The sequence below is a fragment of the Xiphophorus hellerii genome, chromosome 18, assembly GCF_003331165.1.
Source record: "Xiphophorus hellerii strain 12219 chromosome 18, Xiphophorus_hellerii-4.1, whole genome shotgun sequence".
In the NCBI taxonomy this organism is placed as follows: domain Eukaryota; kingdom Metazoa; phylum Chordata; class Actinopteri; order Cyprinodontiformes; family Poeciliidae; genus Xiphophorus; species Xiphophorus hellerii.
Genome location: NC_045689.1, coordinates 11,707,210 through 11,726,541, shown reverse-complemented (window position 1 = coordinate 11,726,541; position 19,332 = coordinate 11,707,210). Strand labels below are relative to the sequence as shown.

Below are 19,332 nucleotides of genomic sequence, written 5' to 3'. Positions count from 1 at the left end.
TTGTTCACCTTCACACTGTCCTCATCCTGACCGAGGTAGAGGCTTCTCTCTGGCAGAGTGAGTCCCTCTTGATCAATCTGCAAAAACACGGAAAAAATAAAAAGGTAAGAATTCAATTTGATGTACATTTAAGTATGTTTTCCTCTATGTTTCTCTGTAAGCACACCATAGGTGCACATTCAGAGCTAGTCAATGATTAAAAGCTTTGCTGTAACATCAACATTCAACACACTGAATGCCTAATGTCAGAATTATTCATAACACTTAATTAATAATTAACACAGTTAAGCAACTCTTATTTTCACACATCAACCAAGATAAAGACTTTGCAGTTAATTGTGGAAAACATGATTTGTGGATTTTGGTTGTGTTATTTTCAGGTTAATTGAACCCTTGAGTTTTCCCACAGGCCAAGGAATCCATTTGTCTATGAACTCTGAGATTTAATAATTGTTCATCATAACATATTCAAATTGCGACTGTGACTGGATCAAAATTACACAGCATCACAGGTGTAAGTCTCATTGCACGAGGTTTCATGTTAATAAAACATCATTTTTCTACATAGTGATGTATGTCAAAGTTGAAGTGGTGTCAAGCTGCTGTCACCAGGATTTAGTAAGGCGAATATTAGCATAAGCTATGACAATGAGCCCAGATATGGCTACGCCAGCCTGTTTTTATGTTTGAAACATGTATCTTCTTTAACTGACTAATTTAATAACTGGTAAATATGCTGACCTTACATGACACATTTCTAGTCTTACTGGCTCAAAGTGCTGTTCCACTAGGCCAACATTATCCAGACATGCTCTCTATACACATACAACCTGATGAACGTGTGGTGTGGGAATTTACAATTAAACTCACAATTTCATGTCATGTTAACATCTGTATCAGAATTACCAAGTTGATACTAAGCTAATTAGTGATTTCACAATTTTTATAAAAGAAATCTGGACTTGACCTACGACCCCTGGATCAAAATCTAATTATGCTGACTGAACTGGATAATTTTACACTGAACAGAGATTGCTAAAACACATCCTGAGATTCATAAAACTTGCAAACTTTTCCCTTCCTCACCAAAAAATTATATTATGCATTTAAAACAGAGCTTTCTCAAGACAGTAGAACTTGTTAAGGTAGATGATTATGCCATTAAAGTTCCTAAAGAGCCAATAAAAAGCCAACAGCACGCAAATACAGATAAGCCATTTATAAGCCCTAATTAGTTTTCTGAGCTCACCCTGATAGCGTTCCTGGAGGAGTTTTTATCGTCCACATTGACGGTGAGGGAGAAGAAGACAGCAGTGCTAAAAACCCCCTGCGTCCTGTAGAGCAGCTCATTAAAATCTGGCCTCTGGGGGGCGTCCTCCTTCTCCGAAGGTGCTCCCTCCAGGTCCCATCCTCCACAGCTGTCTAACACCTCTGTCATGGGTTTTGACCCCAGTTTGTCAATGTCCTTGATGTTGATGCAGGACCGATAAAACTCCTTGACCTTCCGCTCTGCGGAGTCTGGCCCATGTCTCTGAACCGGCTCCAGAAGGAGTTGCTGTAGCTTCTCTTCATTTTCCTCTCCAATAGCTGTGATGATGCCATAGCTGAGCTTGTCTTCGGGGATACCATGGCGCCTCAGCCAGCCTCCACAGGCAAAGGAATAGAAGTCCTGGCAAGGTTGTATGGTTATGTCAATATTGGCCTGAACGAAGCGAGTTGCCCGCATAAGGGAGCGTTTGTGTTGGCAGTCCTGCCTGCAGTCCGCGTCATCAAGTGAAATGTATTTGAGAGCCAGCATGCTCCCCAGGATGAGACACATGCCTGCAGCAAAGACCAATGCAGACAGGAGACAATTCTCCCTCCTGCTCCAGCGAGGCAGGCCCCCGCTGCTGCTGTTGCCGCTCAGGTCTTTGTTTCGGCTGTTTGACCAGGTGTTGCCCCTTCCTCGGACCACATGGCGGTCCAGGCTGCCCCCCAGGTGAAGGGTCATGCCATTGCTGAGGATGTCACTGCTGTAGCGACCACCATATTTGATTTCCTGGAACTCATCGTAGTGGGCAGTTAGGGAGTATGTCTTCTCCATTATAACAAATCTGGTAGTAACTGAAAGTTTTAGGGAAAAAAAAAAAGTTGGAATATTAACTTTTTCTGTCTTTAGAATAAGGACCTCATGACTAAAATGTGTCTAAAGCCTACCTTTTTTATTCTGGTAATGCCAACTGTCTGCTTTTTAAGTCAAAGCCCTGTATTGAAAGAGACTTCCCTGCTGCAGGAGGAAACCTTCTGGTCCTGTTTCTGGTCTCTTTCTTATCCACTTTCTCTCTGCTCTCCTTCCATTTGTTCTCCCGTCCTCCTCCTTTGCAATCAGTTTCAGGTCACCTGTCAATAAAAATAGAAATGAGACAGAGGAGGGCTGTAACTCACAAGAGAAATAGGAAATTGAATCCAACATCACAACAACAGAGAATGACAGAATAGCATCCGTTTTGCCGCCTCTTTCCCTTCTTTGTCTGCCTCTGTTTGTCAGCTCAAGCTGCTCAATTGATTAGTGCTAGTCATCCCTCAGGGGACAGAGAGTATCCCTCGGGTGACTTAAAATTGCCTGCATATCACTGGAGACGGTGAGCAAAGAGCTGGGCATTAGCTGGACCATGGAGAGGTGTTACAATAACCATAACTTGACTTGTGTCAGTCTAAATTGATGTAAACTAATATTACTGGAGGGGGACCCAGACTTTATTGCCTCTGTCACATCAACAGGCACAGACAGATGTTCTCACCCTGTCCACCATTTATCAGACCAGCAAAGTTGCTTATTTGGGGTATTAAACAAAAAATAGTATGCAAGTATTGTAATTTTCTTCTGTTGATCAGATCTTGCAAAAGGCGCAGCAGAAACCTTTTCTTTGATTCAGTGTCGTTTTCTAGGGCCACCTCTAGAAAACCAGCCCAACCAACAACCATGTCCTTTAATCTAATCTCTAAAAGAACAAAACCAGATTTCCACTGTAAGACACTGAATATCCTTGGTAGGGAGATGATTTTTGGTTTACTCTTAACTACTCCATCCTAAGTCTTAATTGAATTTTATGCCATCATATTTCAATAATCTCAGTGTAAATTAGTCTACAACAATTATTTTCTAATACATTTACTTGTAAGATGTTTTAAATCAGCGATTTATTTTATTTCTCATGCTGATTCAGTCAAAGTAAAAAAGTTTACAGTTTTTCCTAGGATTGCTTAGAATTACAAGTAAACCAAAAATATTGTCAGGCACTTCCAACAATTAGCATAGCTTTGCAGATTGTTTGCAAAATGAAATATATTTGCAAACGTTACACACTAAAAATAGAATATTTGTATCACATTACTCACAGGTTGCTCTGCAAAATCTCTTGTTTAGAATTGTGCAAAAAGAGAGATCCTGACTGTGGGCATATAGTTCTGCAAATCTGGTAACGCGTTTCCCTACTTACACAAAAGTAGTAGATAATTGTTGCAAATTCTTTTCAAATACATTTTTCCCTTATTCATAACCCAGCCTTCATCAGTTCAAATTTCTTATTTAAAGAGCTCATACAATGTGTAAAAGACGCCAGGAATAATGCAAAAGAGTAAAATTTATTAGGTCTGAGCTACACTTCACAAATATTTGCAAACAGTAAATGCAGAATTTAAGTTCTTTATGTAATTCATACGTTTCTCTTTTCAGCTTTTCTTCTTTCTTTTGATGTATTATTAAGCTTACTTGTGCAAGACCCAAATTCTAAAACAAAAGGAATTGATTCTGTCCCACAGAAGACAGTGTTCAAAGAATGACCTATTAGATTAAATTAATAATCACAAACAAACAGTTGGAAATGTTTTCTTTCTTTGGCACCTAAGCTAATTAAGACTTAAGAAGTTTAAAATTTTTAAAGGATTTTGAAACAGGGGATTAAAAAAAAATGGAAAAATAGTTTTCAATATCTTCATTAGGGACAGACTTTTTGGGATGGCTGATGTTAGTGGAAAGTGCTGGATGATGCATTATGTTAATCAAGTGTTAAAGAAAGTGTGTGTGAGTGTGTCTTAGTGTGTGGAAACCCACTTGCTGAAAGCAGTTCGTAAAAATTGATCCCTGTTATCGCCACTGAGAATGCAGGTTCAGCTCTGATTTGTTTTACAAGCTGTTGGTTGACTTTTTTAAGTGTTGTATAAAGATAAGGAAAATACAACCAAGGAAAAGTGGAACCCACATTTTTTATTCTATGAGGGATAATAATGAACTCTGTAAGATTAGTGGATGATTGGTTTAATAGCTAAATACAGGAAATAAGGATATGTACTTTTACTCCAATAATAAACTCATAACAGACTTTATTTAGCACCTTCCAACAATGCCTTGCATTAATTAAAGTGCGTTACAATATATATATATATATATATATATATGTAGTACTACAGACCAAAAGTTTGGACACACTTTCTCATTGAATTCAATGAGAAGGTGTGTCCAAACTTTTGGTCTGCACTGTATCCATATATATATGGATACAGTATATATATATATATATATATATATATATATATATATATATATATATATATATATATATATATATATATATACTGTATATATATATACTGTATATATATATACTGTATATATACACACAGTATATGAATATGAATTAAATCAAAGGCAAATAAAATGAAAGAAACTCCACTTGTCATTTTTAATTTGAAAATAGATCTCCAATTTTACCACGTTTTACACAAATTGCAAATGTAGCGTTTTCTTACTACTAACAAGGATTTGCTTTCCTGTCTTTGCTTTTGCAAATACCTTGAGCTTTCAGTTTAGAATTGTATACATGTGACTTTAAAATATGTTTATGGCTTTTTGGTATCTAAAATGACATTTTCTGATTATCATAATCAAATAAATGATTATTTCAGTTTACAGAGAATGACTTCAGACTTTTAAGAGCAATCATAAAACATCAGAAAATGCTTACTAGGTAATAAAAGCGACACGTTTCTCATTACCACAGAGGAATCTCCCTTTCTGCATAAGATTTCACACACACAAGGCTTCCCTTCTTACACTCAGGCTTTATTCATCTTCTATACATAGCCTGTGGAACTATGGTGACCTCTTGCTCTTTACATCATTCTAATGCTGCTCCCGACTTGCAGGTGAAAAGTCTAGAGCAGGACAAACTGAGTATATCAAAGTGAGAAGAATAGGAAAGAAAACTCAGTGAGATTCAAGGATACCGTGTCTGTGGAGAGTCATTATCACTCCACCCTATCATCCATCAATCTTCTGCATTGTTACACAGATGCACACACCCCATGAGAATCATTCTGGGTCCAGGAAAGCAGAGCCACTCACACAGACTCCTGCCCTCTGTTCACTATAATGTGAAGGAAAATTGGATTGCAATTCAAAATATGAAGTATCCCGACCCTCCATGCAACTTCCCTCCGCTGCAAACACCATCTCTGTGTCACAACTCCTTAAGTGTGATAATAAATTATGAGACACACATGCACACACAACAGATGATCGCATGCTGGGTGGACATTTAATGTATGGCTAATGGATTGGATCTTGTGGGTACCATCGCAGTGAGAGGTTCGCGTGATAAATGGCTATTTACCAAACATGACAGAGCCTAATATCTGAGAGTTATACTAATGCAGCTGCACACTCACACATGCACGCCCTCTTTCTCCCTCATGCTTGTCACATGCACCTTTAAATGCTGCACTGATACAGCACAGCTGATGGTCCGCTCCTTAGCAGTTGTCAAAAAGTCGCCATACATCAGTTATTTATTGATATAAAGTGTGGCTTAGGGAATATTCAGGGGGAACAGAGATCCCATTAACACTACATTGACCCTCCTTCATGTATGTATACCCATTAGTAGTCCATTAGCACAATGATTTGCAAACTTTTCAGTGTTTGACCCAAAAAATAAATAAAATAGACTCCTGATTCCAACTCCTTGTTGAGCATTTATACTAATTAAAAGAAGGAGTAGGGAAAAAAAAACAGTAACAACAGCTAATATACTGCTTTTATCATTTGTAGGTAATTACTGCTTTTTTTCTCTATCATTTAATTTGCATAAATACACTTGACTAAACAATGGAGCAAGTGCAGCAACAGCTTGAACATTTTAAAAGTTGTAGATCAATCTTTTTGACCCAAACAAACAAGTCTGCACTTCCTGCAAATCTGACAAAAATAAAAATAAATACACAATCTCTGTTAATTCTCATGACACCCTCTTAAAAAAACATCTATAATTTAGTTCCACACACTGAGTTGATTGGACCCAACTCGCCCAGCTGTAACATCAGTTTGATTTGGAGAACAAAATCATTTCTGCTCAACATGATTTCTTCTGTGTGACAGTTTACAGCTGTGGACAGAAAAGATAAAATGAACAGAACCTGAACTAGCTTTTAGGAGTTACAACAACGCATTTCTCGCAGTCACCATAAATCAGATAAAATGCAGGAGAAAACCTTTCAGAGCATTGCAGGTACGGACCTGTGACCAATTTGCAACAGAGTCACTTGCAGTAGCAACATGCCAGCGCTCACAGCTGTCGTTGCTCTCACCTCGGTTTGGTACTAACTAGAAAATGGAAATACTGACAAAATGACCAGATTAAAATACTTTGTAAACACTGTGGTAATACAACAAGTTTTAGTCAATAAAAACTGTTAATTTGGGTTCCACTTTGAAGTGTTTACATTTAACAAAGGGGCTGTATCACATTTCTTTAATGAGTCTGGAACAAATCTGATCATCTCTTGTTCAAAATCTAAATAGTTTGACTGAAACCTGCACAAGCATTTTTTGAATGTATTTTTGACATTAGAACCATTTTATAATTAGAAAATATTTTGATTCTGTTATTTTTATTGTACAATGGCTGCAGATTAAAAGCTGGTGTTTATTTAAAAAAATAGTTTTATTTGCAAAAGCAACAAAAAAAAGGTCATCTTAACTTTATGAAAAGAATTGTGAAAGTTTCATGTTGTGTATCCAAACTCTTTAATGCCATTCATTATTTAATTTTTAACAAATACACAAATTGCTTTTGTGTATTTGTTAATGACAGTCAAACAGCATGGCTGTCATTTGATGCAACAAAAAATAGTAAATTATTGTTGCAAAGCCAAGAGCAACAAATTCATGAATTTCTCAAAGATCAGACAAAATATTTTAAGAACTAGTGGTGACTAGGGACAAAACGAAATGTTTTCTTTAACTTCAACAAGAAACAGAACAAACTTTAAGTCAGAGTATAAATGTGTCAAATATGGATGGAAAGGTTAAAAGTTATTTTAAGAGTAACAGTGGTTGAAGTTCTGAATCACATTGTATTCATTTGTACTTAATTTAGAAGAATCTGTGCAGCACCAGGTTCACATCACTGTCACACAGACTTTTGATGGATGACGATTTTCAGATCATAAAGGTTACCTGTCACATAATTCAGATTCCTAAAATGAGAATATCACTTGTTCTCGGCAAATGGAAGCTGATTATGGTTTCGCTTTGGAGTCATGGGAAGCTGAGACTTTATGAGATCCGAACTGCTCCCTGTGGTCTCGTAGATTTCATTCTGATGATGAAAGTCAGTTGAGGTTAAAACTGTCTGTTAACTCTTCACAGCGGAGTCACAGATTATATGATATTAATACATTAATAATAACTCTGCCACTCATCATCTAATTACTGGTCAGAACACATCATGCTCATGTTTTACTCCAAGCAGAAACTGCAAGTTTTCTGTGAAGAAAAAAAAAGTTGCTCTCTCTTTGCTGCAGTTTGTAATGATATTTTGTGGTACCCAGAAATAAGGGCTTAGAAGCAACCCTCTTCTTTTATCTTCTCTCCGCCAAGTTGCATCACCTGCAAGCCCTCTATAAATGGGTTTATTATCCCTTAATCAAAATGGTCACCGAGCTTTTCCCCGTGAGCAGTATAGCTACGACACTCGGAGGGTTCAGAGTGAAAGTCAGCCCCCTTGAGTCTTATCACCAGTCGCCAGAGGCTGCAGCAGAGCGCTGCGCTGCATTTGTATGGGCTACCCATTTGGACACACTGCTCATGAGCACTAACATTCTACTTAGAGTTGTACTCAAGCAGAACTTCCTCTGCGGAGCTGTTTAAGCACGCATGTATTGAATCTTGCACACAAGATGATTTAAAGCATTTCTAGTAGTTCAATTGTTCTCTTTTTTTATTATAACATAACAATAGTTAAAAATGACAAGTATCAGATTGTGATACTTTATTAGAAGACACAAAGTGATAATATCTTGGATGAAGATAATTTCTTACATGAAAAATATTATTGACGTATCAGGATTGACAGTAACGGTATGTTAACATCTAAAAATGTTAATGAAGTAGAGTCCATTCTTTTATTTACAATGTAGCCACTTCTGAATCCACACTGATGCAAATCCCTTTTTATTGATCTGTCCTTTATTTTCTGGGAAAATACACGACCTGCTTCCAATCTCAACTGATACACTGTAAAAATGAATGAATGAATTTTGGACAGCATGAAATATTAGCCGTTCAAATTAAAATGCAATCAATCATATCAGTTTTTAAATGTAATATTTGATAATGGTTCAATTTTCAAAACATCAGCTTGTTCATTTTGATAACAAATCTCACCTAAACCTTAAATGAACATGTTGCCAACTGTGGTAACAAGCAGAGAACAGTAGGATAAGACTGATACGTGTTTATGGGCTCTAGTATGAAGGTATGTAATAATTTACTAAACCTAAGAACTGCCAGCAGGCTTTTGATTGAGACAGTTTTTGTGGTGGAACAAGCTTGAATCCACTTTAGTTGGTTTCAAAAATGAAATTTGGTAGCTGGCTGAGCTCCTTAATCTTGAGCCAGTCAATACCAATGAACAGCGCATCTTGTCAGGGAAAAGATTTACAAGTCTCCTTGGCAATAAAGATGACAATAGTTCATTTCTTTCAGTTTTTTCAGTTTTTTTAATGTTTTTCTCAGCTTTTTGTTTCTCTTAACACAGAATGCCAACCAGATAACAAAATGAGGAAAATAGTTTGTTAGAATTTAATTTATGCTGAATTAACATTTAGATGTTTTGTTTAAAATTGACAACACTTTTGCTATTTATAACACCAAACTTTTTGGGTAAATGTATTTTAAATCAGTGTAGTTCGGCTATGAACATAATTTAAAACTTAAGTTAAACAAAAGTGAGAGCGTACTACTGAGGACTTTTACTCTGATGCGTCTGTTTATTCTTTGACTAGGTTGCGTATTTTAAACATTTACTTAATATTTCTTGTAACAATTAACATTTCCACCGTTTAACATTTGTAAGTTCAAACATTTAGAGATATAAAGGGGTTTCAGTCAACTTTAAACAAGGTTGAGTGTTACGCGCAGAGAACCATCAGTTTGTGTATTCAGAAAATCTGATCTGCTTTACAAACTAATTTTCCAGAAGTTCCTGTAGAGTATAAAGATTTTAAAAGAAACAAAAAGGACAAAAATGACTCTTCTATTTGTTTTCCTTCAACACTCGCTTGGGTGTCCGATCTTCTCCTTGGCGACTGAACTGACAGCGCGTAAAGACGCACTTGGGGAAGGTGGGAGCCTGGGGATCCAACCTCACTGCAGTACAAAAGACTTTTAATATATATTCTATCTGAATCACTACAGTTCACAAATGTTTTCCGATAATCTTTCAATTAACTCTGAAAGGACGCAACAATTCACACTGGAAACAGGTTCGCTCGCAAATTAATGCATTCAGAGCATTTAAATGTGGCATGCCTGATGTAGAATAAGAGCAGAAAGTATGTCATATTTAGTCCAACAATTAGACTCAGTCTCCATATGAGCAGGTGACTACACAAAAACTTCGGTTGCTTGCGCATCCTAAACTGAGACCATGTGCGCAGAGACAAGAGCGGACCAGGGCACACAGTCTCCGACTTATTCACTTTATCTCTGAACGCTAACACTTGTTCCACCATAATTCTCTATCATTTGAACCCCATCTGCGGTGACTCTCAGACGGCAAACCCCTAGAGGAGCAGCCTCGGTGGAAACGTGAGTGTCCGCGGAGTGAAGAAAACTTATGGTACTAAAACGGCTTACCTGCGCTGAGTGAATTAAAAATCCCCGTACGGAATGTGAAACCCCCACTTCTGCTTAGTATGGGTAAGCAGGGAGATCCAGTCCACTGAGGGTCCAGCTGGATTATCCGGGACCCTCCGGAGATCGGCACACACCAGGATCCGCGGCGCTTTCTGCGGCCGCTGCAGCGCACAGCCTCCGATGTATGAGGACAGAGGAGGAGGGAGAGAGGGAGGGAATGCTTCATTAACAAGGTGAGACACACTCACACGCACGCACGCACGCAGGCGTGCACACGTGCATATTTAAATAAACTGCCCCTCAGGGAGTTACAAACACAAACGCACCAGTTTTTCTACATGAAATGCTAAAATTCAATTACAGTTTTCAAACCTGACGAAAATAAAGGATGGCCCACCATCAAGCCTCTGGATAAAATCAATCCTTTTACTGATCTGCAGGTCATGAATGTTAATTTGTTATCTTAAAAACTTCATTATTCATTCCTCTATAGCTCTGGATTTATGTTTAGGGTTGTTGTCCTCCACCCCAGTCTCTCTTGTCTGCAAAGTGTTTTGCAGCTTCTATCAAGGCTTATTCCAAGATATTTACATGATTTAGCAGCATCACCCCTCTCCCCATCAACTAACCATTTCCTCTGTCCCAGCTGAAGGAAAGCATTCCCACATAATAATCCTACCACCACTATTTTTATGATGGGAATGATGTGTTCAGGGTAATATTAACTGTTAGTTGTAAACCAGTAAATTAAATTTTAGTCACATCTGACCAGAACAAGTGTTTCCAAATATTTTCTGTTTCCCCTGCATGACTAATAATGGTCCTATTGGCAGATTCTCCCATCCTGAATTGTCGATCTCTGCAGCTCCTACAAAGCAATGATGTTTCATAGGTGCTTCTCTAATGCTATACTTGCTCACCCATAAGTTTAGCTTGACACCATTGATGGTATACTGGCTTTTCAATTTTGGATGATGAATTGGGTAGTGCTCTAGGAGATGTTTTGAAGATTGGGAAATCATAGTAAACATTTGGAAAAAATGTTTTCTGGTGAGATGAGACCAAAACAGAACTTTTTGGCATGCAAAACACTATGCATAGTGGCAGCATCATGCTGTTGGGATGCTTTTCTTCATTAGATGTAGAGAAGAAGGTGATAGGTGATGGGAGGTTGGGTCAAGCTAAATATGAGCACAAAATCATTTGTAGAATGGACCAAGTAATGGACTAGTCAAAGTCCAGACCTAAATCCAACTGAGGATTTGTGGGAAGAATTGAAGAAATTATTTTTACAAAGTGTACAGAGGTGTTCTGTTCTGTGGACTGAACAACAATGCACACTTTACAGATTTATGTACAGTACAGACCAAAAGTTTGGACACACTTTCTCATTGAATTCAATGAGAAAGTGTGTCCAAACTTTTGGTCTGTACTGTATGTAAATATGTTAGATCTAGTATAAGCTCACACTTCATAGGTATTATTTATGATGGTCTATAACAAAAAATCCCAGAAAAATACACCATTACATATCACCTTTCTAAAATAATGGCCTAAGTAAGTTTTTGCCCAAAGTATTTATTGTTACCTTTAACATCTTTTGAAAAGAAAGAGGTGGATTTTTTTTTCCAAAATCATTTTTGGCAATAAAAGACTTAGGCCATTATTTTAGGAAAGTGATATACATTCTAACACGGCAATGTACTAAAACCTTAAAGGTTACAGTATGATAACTTTTTGCAACCCACTGCAAGACTGACAACTTGCTTTAAAATGATTTCCTAATTACCTTTTCTTTGGTTCCATTCTGCTGTACTTTTCCCACCATGCAATGCGCTGATTTTCCTAACAGGAAACAATAATGTCAGGCAAACCAGGCCTGCTGGCTTGTAATTCGGCTCAGTGAAGCAGTGGATGTGGGCAGCTGTCAGCCTACATGTAAGCAGGACACTTTGCAAAATTATGCTGCAACACATGCGGCCTACAGACCCAGAATTATAACAAGTGGCCCAGCACATGAGTGAGAGAGGGAGCAATGTGCTGATGAGGAGAAGGGGAAGGCAATGTGTGTTCCAGTCCTTCAGCTCTTTGACTTATCCGTATTTGATATTGGGATGTTATTTACACACCTGTTCCCACCAGGACAAGCAAATAAACCTGCTCACTTCTGGCCTTAATGTACACAAAACCACTTCTCAGTTAGAAATCCAGACTACCTCATATTGAGGCAACAGGGATGGGATCTATTGGCTCTGGGGATTGTTAAAATAGCTAAACTGAATACCATACAAAAAGGCTGGTCTGAAAAACCTCTTTATGCAAACGTACCATCTTTTGATAGTTATCCAAGAGTTTCAATAAGCTCAATACTGCAATGCTATTTCTGAGTTTCTAAAAATATTCCTTTGACCTGGTTCACTTGATTCGCCAAGATCCCTAATGAAGCTGAAATCTCAGAGAGAGGAGTCCAATGCAAAGACTATTGTATTTCAAGAACTTACAAAAGTAAGCTAATTGATTTCAAAGGAATACACAAACCATTGTAAACCACATTATAATACACTTGATAATACACTTGTGCTTCCTGTCCAAAGGCTAAAACAGAACTGGATAGTTAGCCTCCAGGTAACTCTCGGGTTTAGTTTGGCTTAAGATGAATGGAGGCAGTTTGCCCAAAAGGTACAACAACTTAGATAAGACAAGAGGAGACCTGCCTGCTCAGCACCTGAGCCTCACCCCACCCTGTGTGTCCACCCCCTACATCTTCCTCTCAGACAGACTAATGGGGAGCTGGGAGCACCATTTATATTGCTTGTACCCCTACTGGGACCCTGCCTCAGCTGTCGGATAGGCTGATTCCAGCCCCTGGAGGAGTTAAAACAGATGAGTGTGTGTCTCCCTCTCTGTGTGTGTACCATTGTAAAGCACTGTTAGATATTTTGCTAAATTGAGATTTTGGGCTGCATTTTAATCATGCTTTCTAAATATAAGTTTTAAAAAGTTGGAATATGTGCACTAGATATGTAGAGATTTTTTGAAAAAACAATGTGGCAGAGAGTGAATTTGCACCTTCTCACAATCATCTCAGAGTTTATCTCTTCACAAATGTGCAGTGGAGAAATAAATGAAAATTCCCCACTAGCTTTAGGGCAGACAGAAACTGAGGATGGAAACTTTGGATTTATTTAAGTTCGCTGTGTTATATGTTTTAGTTTGAGTATATATTTTTATATTTGTGTTAAAGTTTAGGCCATTACCCATTACTATATTCAAGCCAGAAGACACTGAATGTGCAGGTGTTTCCTCAAAAGATGCAGTGGCATAGAAAGACCAGATTGACAAGACAGCAGGCACAAGCAGAAAAAATGAGCAGCAAGGGCACAGACCGAGCAGCCAGGGCAAAGAAGGATGGATGGAGACAGACCGGCAGGAGCAAAACTCAGGGATGAGCCCAACGGCAAAAGGAGACATCCAGCAGGAACTGGAAGAGTTCAGCAATGAGCTGCAGAGAAAAGGAATGAGCATACCAGAGTGAGATCAGTACGGAGAGTGAACAAAGTGGCCGGTAGCAAAATACCATTTGTTCTTATTGATCATTTATAGGAGGGGTCCTCAAATCCAAGCCTCGAGATCCAGTGTTCTGCAAATTTTAGATTTGTTACTACTTCAACATGTCGCACGCTGGCATCTGCGTGTGACAGCAGCAGCCCGTTTGCCGTTTACGCAAACAGAGGCCTTCCTCTGATGCAGATTATATCAATGTGTTGGTCCAAGTAGTTTTCCACTTGGACCCTCTTCCAGCTGGCACTCACTGAGAGCGTCTGTAATCAGAACTGTGAATATAATAATAATAATAATAATAATAATAATAATGGAGGAAGTGGGTTGCGGTCTAAGAGAGAAATTCAAATGATTGACTTTTGACCTTTTTCAGGTAAATGGCTGAATTACCTTTTCAGTATGCAGTCAACTTCTCCATAGTCAAGCTAATGACCTGATCATTTGACTTGAGTGTGGTGAAGCAGAGCCAAATATAAAACCTGTAGGTTTTTGAGGCCAAGATTTGCGGATCCCCAGTTTATAGGTTTGGTTGATTGAAGTAAGGTGATAAATCAGAGGGACATAATGTCCATCTAAGCCTAAGTTTTCTCAGACAATTTTAGTGTTCATTTCTTAGGGATAATGCAAAGCACTAGTTTGAATAAGGTCTTACAGATCAACGAGTTAAACTCAAGATGTAAATTACAACCCAGTAAAGGTAAAAGCAATGTTTATTGAAACAATAGGAAATGCATAAGTTGGAATATAACGGTCTCTCAGAAGCAGCCACCTGGTCAGACTCGAAGAAGACAGGATAGTGAGTGACTGGCAGCAAACAAGCAGAATTGTGTAAGTAATGGTTTAACTGACAGGTGGTTTCTTCAGATATACAGTGACTCTGACCTTGATTGTCTTAAATCCCTGGAGGTAAGCAAAATATCCAGGGATTGTTTCACCCACAAGACCTTATAGTGAAAGACACGCTCTACGCTGGGAACTGTGTGCGCTCTATGTCATGGAGAGAGAAAAAACTTTAGTAGAGGGGTAAAGTGATTCACACACTCCACTTCATTGATCTGGCCTTACCAAGAGGACGTGAATGATCCAAGTGCTTGTAATCTTTAACTCAATGGTGGGTCGAATACTCAAGGCCAGCAACAGGCAGACATGGAAGGCAGAACAAGTTCAAATCCATGAGGCAATAATCAATATTCAGGTACGTGAAACTAGTAGTACAAACATGGAGCAGGCAGGGCTGGGGGTCAGAAAGATGGAACCTTCTCTTAAGAAAGGTCATGGGACAGAACCACTCAATGACTGACAACAATCTTACTCTGGGTGAGTGTAGAGCAGGAGTTTTAGAGCAGCACAGGTGAGAGCAATCAGTAATCAGCAGCACTAAAGCAGAGGCACAGGTGAGAGCAAAGAGCTAATCAGCAGCAAAGGGAGGAGCTGTAAACAGAGTGGCAACATGAATCATGGCAGGAAACAAGGAATTTATGACAGTAGGTTTTTGAACAGTGTCAATGAAATGTCAAGTTAGACCAGTGAGACACTTTCAATTGTTTCAGAATAAACTCTACAGCTGCAGTCAATCAGCTATTGTATAAATATAGTAATTTTTATGTTCTGTAAGTCACAAATTCATATTAAAGAAATTTATGGCATCACATTCCTACCAAAAGCCAGAGGAACATATAAACCGCTCACTCTCTATTTTAATGAATGTAATGGCGGCCACGTTCAGCTCTGTGTGTTCTTGATTAATACATGTTTAATACACACCTCAGATTTTTGGCAGGAATGTGAAGCCATACAAATTATTTAATCTTTTATTCCATTTCCAATTGAAATAAAAGGCTGGGAAGCTTTGACAACACTTCTGTGTAGGTTTATGAGAAAAAGAGTGTTTATGCAGAACAATATATTTTTAAACTCAATAAATAAACTATCTGCCAGCCATGCTATTGAAGATTTTCAGCTTTAATTGAGGATCATTGTCCTGTTATATGATCCATTTTCTGCCAGGCTTCTGCAGCCTTGCTGATAATTTTACATTTGACACAGGAATTGACTCTGTAATCCGAAAATTATCAGCCCTCCACCACCAGGGCTGAAAGTAGGTATATTAGCGCCGATGTGCTCTGTCTGTTTTTTCCCCAAAAATGGTGCAGAACACAGTGGGCCAACAGCCTAACTTTGGTCTGACACATACTGAAAATATTGTTTGAGATGTAATGCGATTCATTGAATAGTAACTGAAAATCCAATCCATACTTTTTCCAACTACTAATGTCAACTGGTGAATATGGCTCCAAAAAAGTCACATTCATCTTCTGACTTAACATCCTTTCACTCAGTATGATAGATTGTATGGAAATTGCCATTTAACCCTGGTTGAAATTGATGGCAGGCAACAGTTGCATTTCTCATGTTAATATTAATGTCTTTCCGTCTTGGCATAGTAAAACGTCTTCAAGCAATAAATAAGAAAACTGCTAAAACTCCTGAATTTTTAGAGGTGGTCACATTTACTGATAATGCAGTTTATTAATCAAGTTCATTTGATTATTTTCCCTCTTATGGAAGCAGCAAGAGTACCTTACTCCTAATCATGCCTGCATCCTGCTGCAGAGGGGAGCATGGATCGTGCAAGAAAAATTAAAATCCGATCTCAACTTCGAAAAGAGGTGGAGTTTTAAAGAAATATGACTGTATAACTTCTAATTGTCTTTGCATATTGTAAAACATTTCTACAAACACTGCACAAACAAATGCCTTGAAAAACCAGTCTCTGCTTATTTCAGTTCTTCTTATTTTCCTCCCACTTAGCCTACATTTGTGGTCCTCAAAGATCTGAGTCTTATATTTCTAAAGACACCCACAGTGGTACCACTATGGGTGCCGAACACAACATAGCAGCACAACCAGGTGGGAAATATGTTCACCGAACAACAACAGACTCATTCTGACATGATAACAAATTTATTCCAGCTTGTAAGAGTACACAGATCAGCATCAAACTGTCAACTATAGAAAACAAATAGTATACTGACCCAACATTATAATTGAAAGACATTTCAATAAGAACTGAGTAAAAAGTAAAACCACAATATACTGTTGTATGAGCATGAGTAGTACATATGAGCTCAGAGAAAATTGATCTGTGGATATATAACTAAGCATGAGTTTTCACCAATTGTAGAATTAAAGCACAGTTCAGTCATAGTATAAGACTTTCGACAGTTTATGGCAATAAACATATGCTTAAAGATATGGACTGCATATGTTCAGTTCAATTCAAATTAAACAATAACTATATTAACTTTGCTTTAAAAAGCCACATGATTTTCTGTCTTATGAATGTGCCAGACAGCATACAGAGAAAATCTCTGAAATGTAAATAAACCCCAACGAAGATGGACAAGAACTTGGCTTTCAATTTTCTTCTTTCCCACTACCTTCTTCCTGACTTCTTTGTTTTGTGCATATCATTCTTTTACTCATCTGTTCTTGTTTATTTTTCTTTCTTTTAGGTCCAGATTTAAATTGTGCAGCCAGGGACAGCATTTGTAAATAATACTGTATCTTCTGCTGAACATGTAGAAACCAGACTTCCAGAGGAATATAAACTTGTTAGATTTACAGTCACCTCTGAAAGAATTCATACCCCTGGAACATTTTTCACAACAACCACAACCTTCAATCTGCTTTGATGGGGACTAAATATTATTAGTCAGAAAAGCAGGCCCTTAATGAATCTGGAGAGTTGGCAAATATAAGTTGTGGATTTAAATGTAAAGTTTAGGTAATATTTGTAAAAACAAAGGCCTTGTTGAAAGAAAGCTGAATGGAGTATTATTTGCTGTTCACCAGAAGCTGTGTGGGAAGTACAACAAACTTTGATCCAAAGAGACTTAAGTAGTAGATATAAACTCCACTCTTTTCAAATTTCTGAAACATTTTGAAAACCATGTCTCATTTTTTTTTTTACTTTATAGTAATGTCTTAATTTCTGTTGGTCTGCTACATAAAATTCCAATTAAATACACATGTTTGTGCCTTTCAGTGCGACAAAATACACAAAAGTTCAAGAAGCATGTCAAAATATTCAGCTTCCTTCTGATAGGAAAAGAAAAATTGACAAATTTGTTTCCAGCAAACTAAGTTAATCCCCTCAATGGTCCCTGAAAAGTTCTCGATCTGCAGTTAAGAACAGAGACCATAAAAAAGGTGAAAATCACAAACTCAGATAATTAGGATTTTCTTTTTCTGAGAAAGGCTTGGGAATGCTTGACTGCTGAGGAAATGTGCCCAAAAAGTTGCTATTTCCTGCAAACATAAATGGAACAATTAAGCATTCATACTAATGAAGGAATTATAAAAAATGCAACAAATGTCTCAGCCAACCATTCCTCCATGGAGTACTGAGTGTTTTTTGTTAGATTTGTGAACCAAGGGTTTTGTATAAAACTAATAACAATGTCCTTTCATTTGCCCCCTTCTCCATCCCTCTTCTACATCTTTTTTACTTGTTCAGTCTCAAGTGTCAAAACCCCATTACCCTAATTAAGTCAGCGGACCCTCAAAGAGCTCTCCTTCAAACAGCCGGAGAGAGAGGCAACATGGATAGGATAGATATGCTGAGAAAGAAGGAGATGGATGGAGAGAATTGGTGGATAAGTGAAGGGAGGAGAAACAGGAAAGTAAACTAAGCAGAAAGTCACAAGAAGAAACTTTCAGACCAACATGAAGCCTTTTGACTTGAGGAAATAAGCAAGGCGTTGGCTTAGAGATGTTGCTGTAATTAATCTAAACAAATGAGAGCATTTTCTACATGACTGGCAGCCTACAGCAGCTTCTGCACTTCCTACAGATTACTGACTTCTCACACCTTCACAACTTCAAAGCATAAACACACACGCAACACTTTTTGTTCTGCAGGGGTGCCGCACCTAACATTTCAACACATATTTACTTTTTTTTTAGAATTGATCAACAGAAAGTTGAGAATAAATGAGAAGTAGAAGGAAAATGATACTTGGATTTTCTTTTTCTTGTTTTACAGACACAAATCTGATAAGTCATCCTTTTTTGCTCTGATACCTCAAGAGAAAATCCAGTGCAACCAGTTTCAGTTCAACCCGCCATCTTTAATTGGAAAGACATGGCAGCCCACCTGAGCAAACAGGCTGGGCAAGAAGAACCTCATAGTTGGGTGGTAACTACATTTACTCGGTTATATTTATTTAAGTAACTTTTTGGGAAAAAAGTACTTTTAGGAGTATTTTTAAACATGTATTATTTTACTTTTATTTGAGAGGTTTTATGGTGAAGTATCAGGCTTCTTACTTGAGTTAAATGTCTGACTAATGAAGCTTGTTTTAACCAAAAATTCACCAGATACAGACACACAACTGCAGTTTTTGCTAAAGTTTCATAAGTTTTACATTGAAAGAAAATTATTTGGATTTTTTTTTCATTTATTTATTTTGTAAATATGTTATTTATAACAATTTTCATTTTGTTTCTAAAAATACAAAAAGTTCCACATAATTTTATATTTTGGTCCATCTGATTATGCAATTTTAAAATATTACATGATTGATATTTTG

General features: G+C 37.7%; 1 protein-coding gene and 1 long non-coding RNA gene across 3 annotated transcripts in view; both read right to left on the bottom strand.

The window, feature by feature from the left end:
• The window catches only part of ecel1 (endothelin converting enzyme-like 1), a 59,612-nt gene extending 47,266 nt beyond the window's left edge, over nucleotides 1-12,346 (bottom strand). Inside the window, exons 1-5 of one of the 2 annotated variants that reach the window (XM_032545872.1) lie at nucleotides 11,967-12,346; nucleotides 10,178-10,352; nucleotides 2,198-2,379; nucleotides 1,250-2,105; nucleotides 9-77 (exon numbers count right to left, since the gene is read on the bottom strand). In XM_032545872.1, the coding sequence (XP_032401763.1) occupies nucleotides 9-77; nucleotides 1,250-2,083 (903 nt within the window). In that variant the 5' untranslated portion in view covers nucleotides 2,084-2,105; nucleotides 2,198-2,379; nucleotides 10,178-10,352; nucleotides 11,967-12,346. Of the gene's footprint in view, nucleotides 1-8; nucleotides 78-1,249; nucleotides 2,106-2,196; nucleotides 2,380-10,177; nucleotides 11,526-11,966 lie in introns of those variants that run through there. The other variant, XM_032545873.1, reaches the window with a different exon arrangement.
• Nucleotides 12,347-13,975: 1,629 nt separating this feature from the next.
• Nucleotides 13,976-18,984, bottom strand: LOC116737360 (uncharacterized). The gene is made up of 2 exons (XR_004342788.1): nucleotides 14,804-18,984; nucleotides 13,976-14,725 (listed from the first exon to the last, which is right to left on the bottom strand). It is a non-coding gene; the product is annotated as an uncharacterized LOC116737360 (long non-coding RNA).
• Between the last annotated feature and the right edge of the window lie 348 nt (nucleotides 18,985-19,332).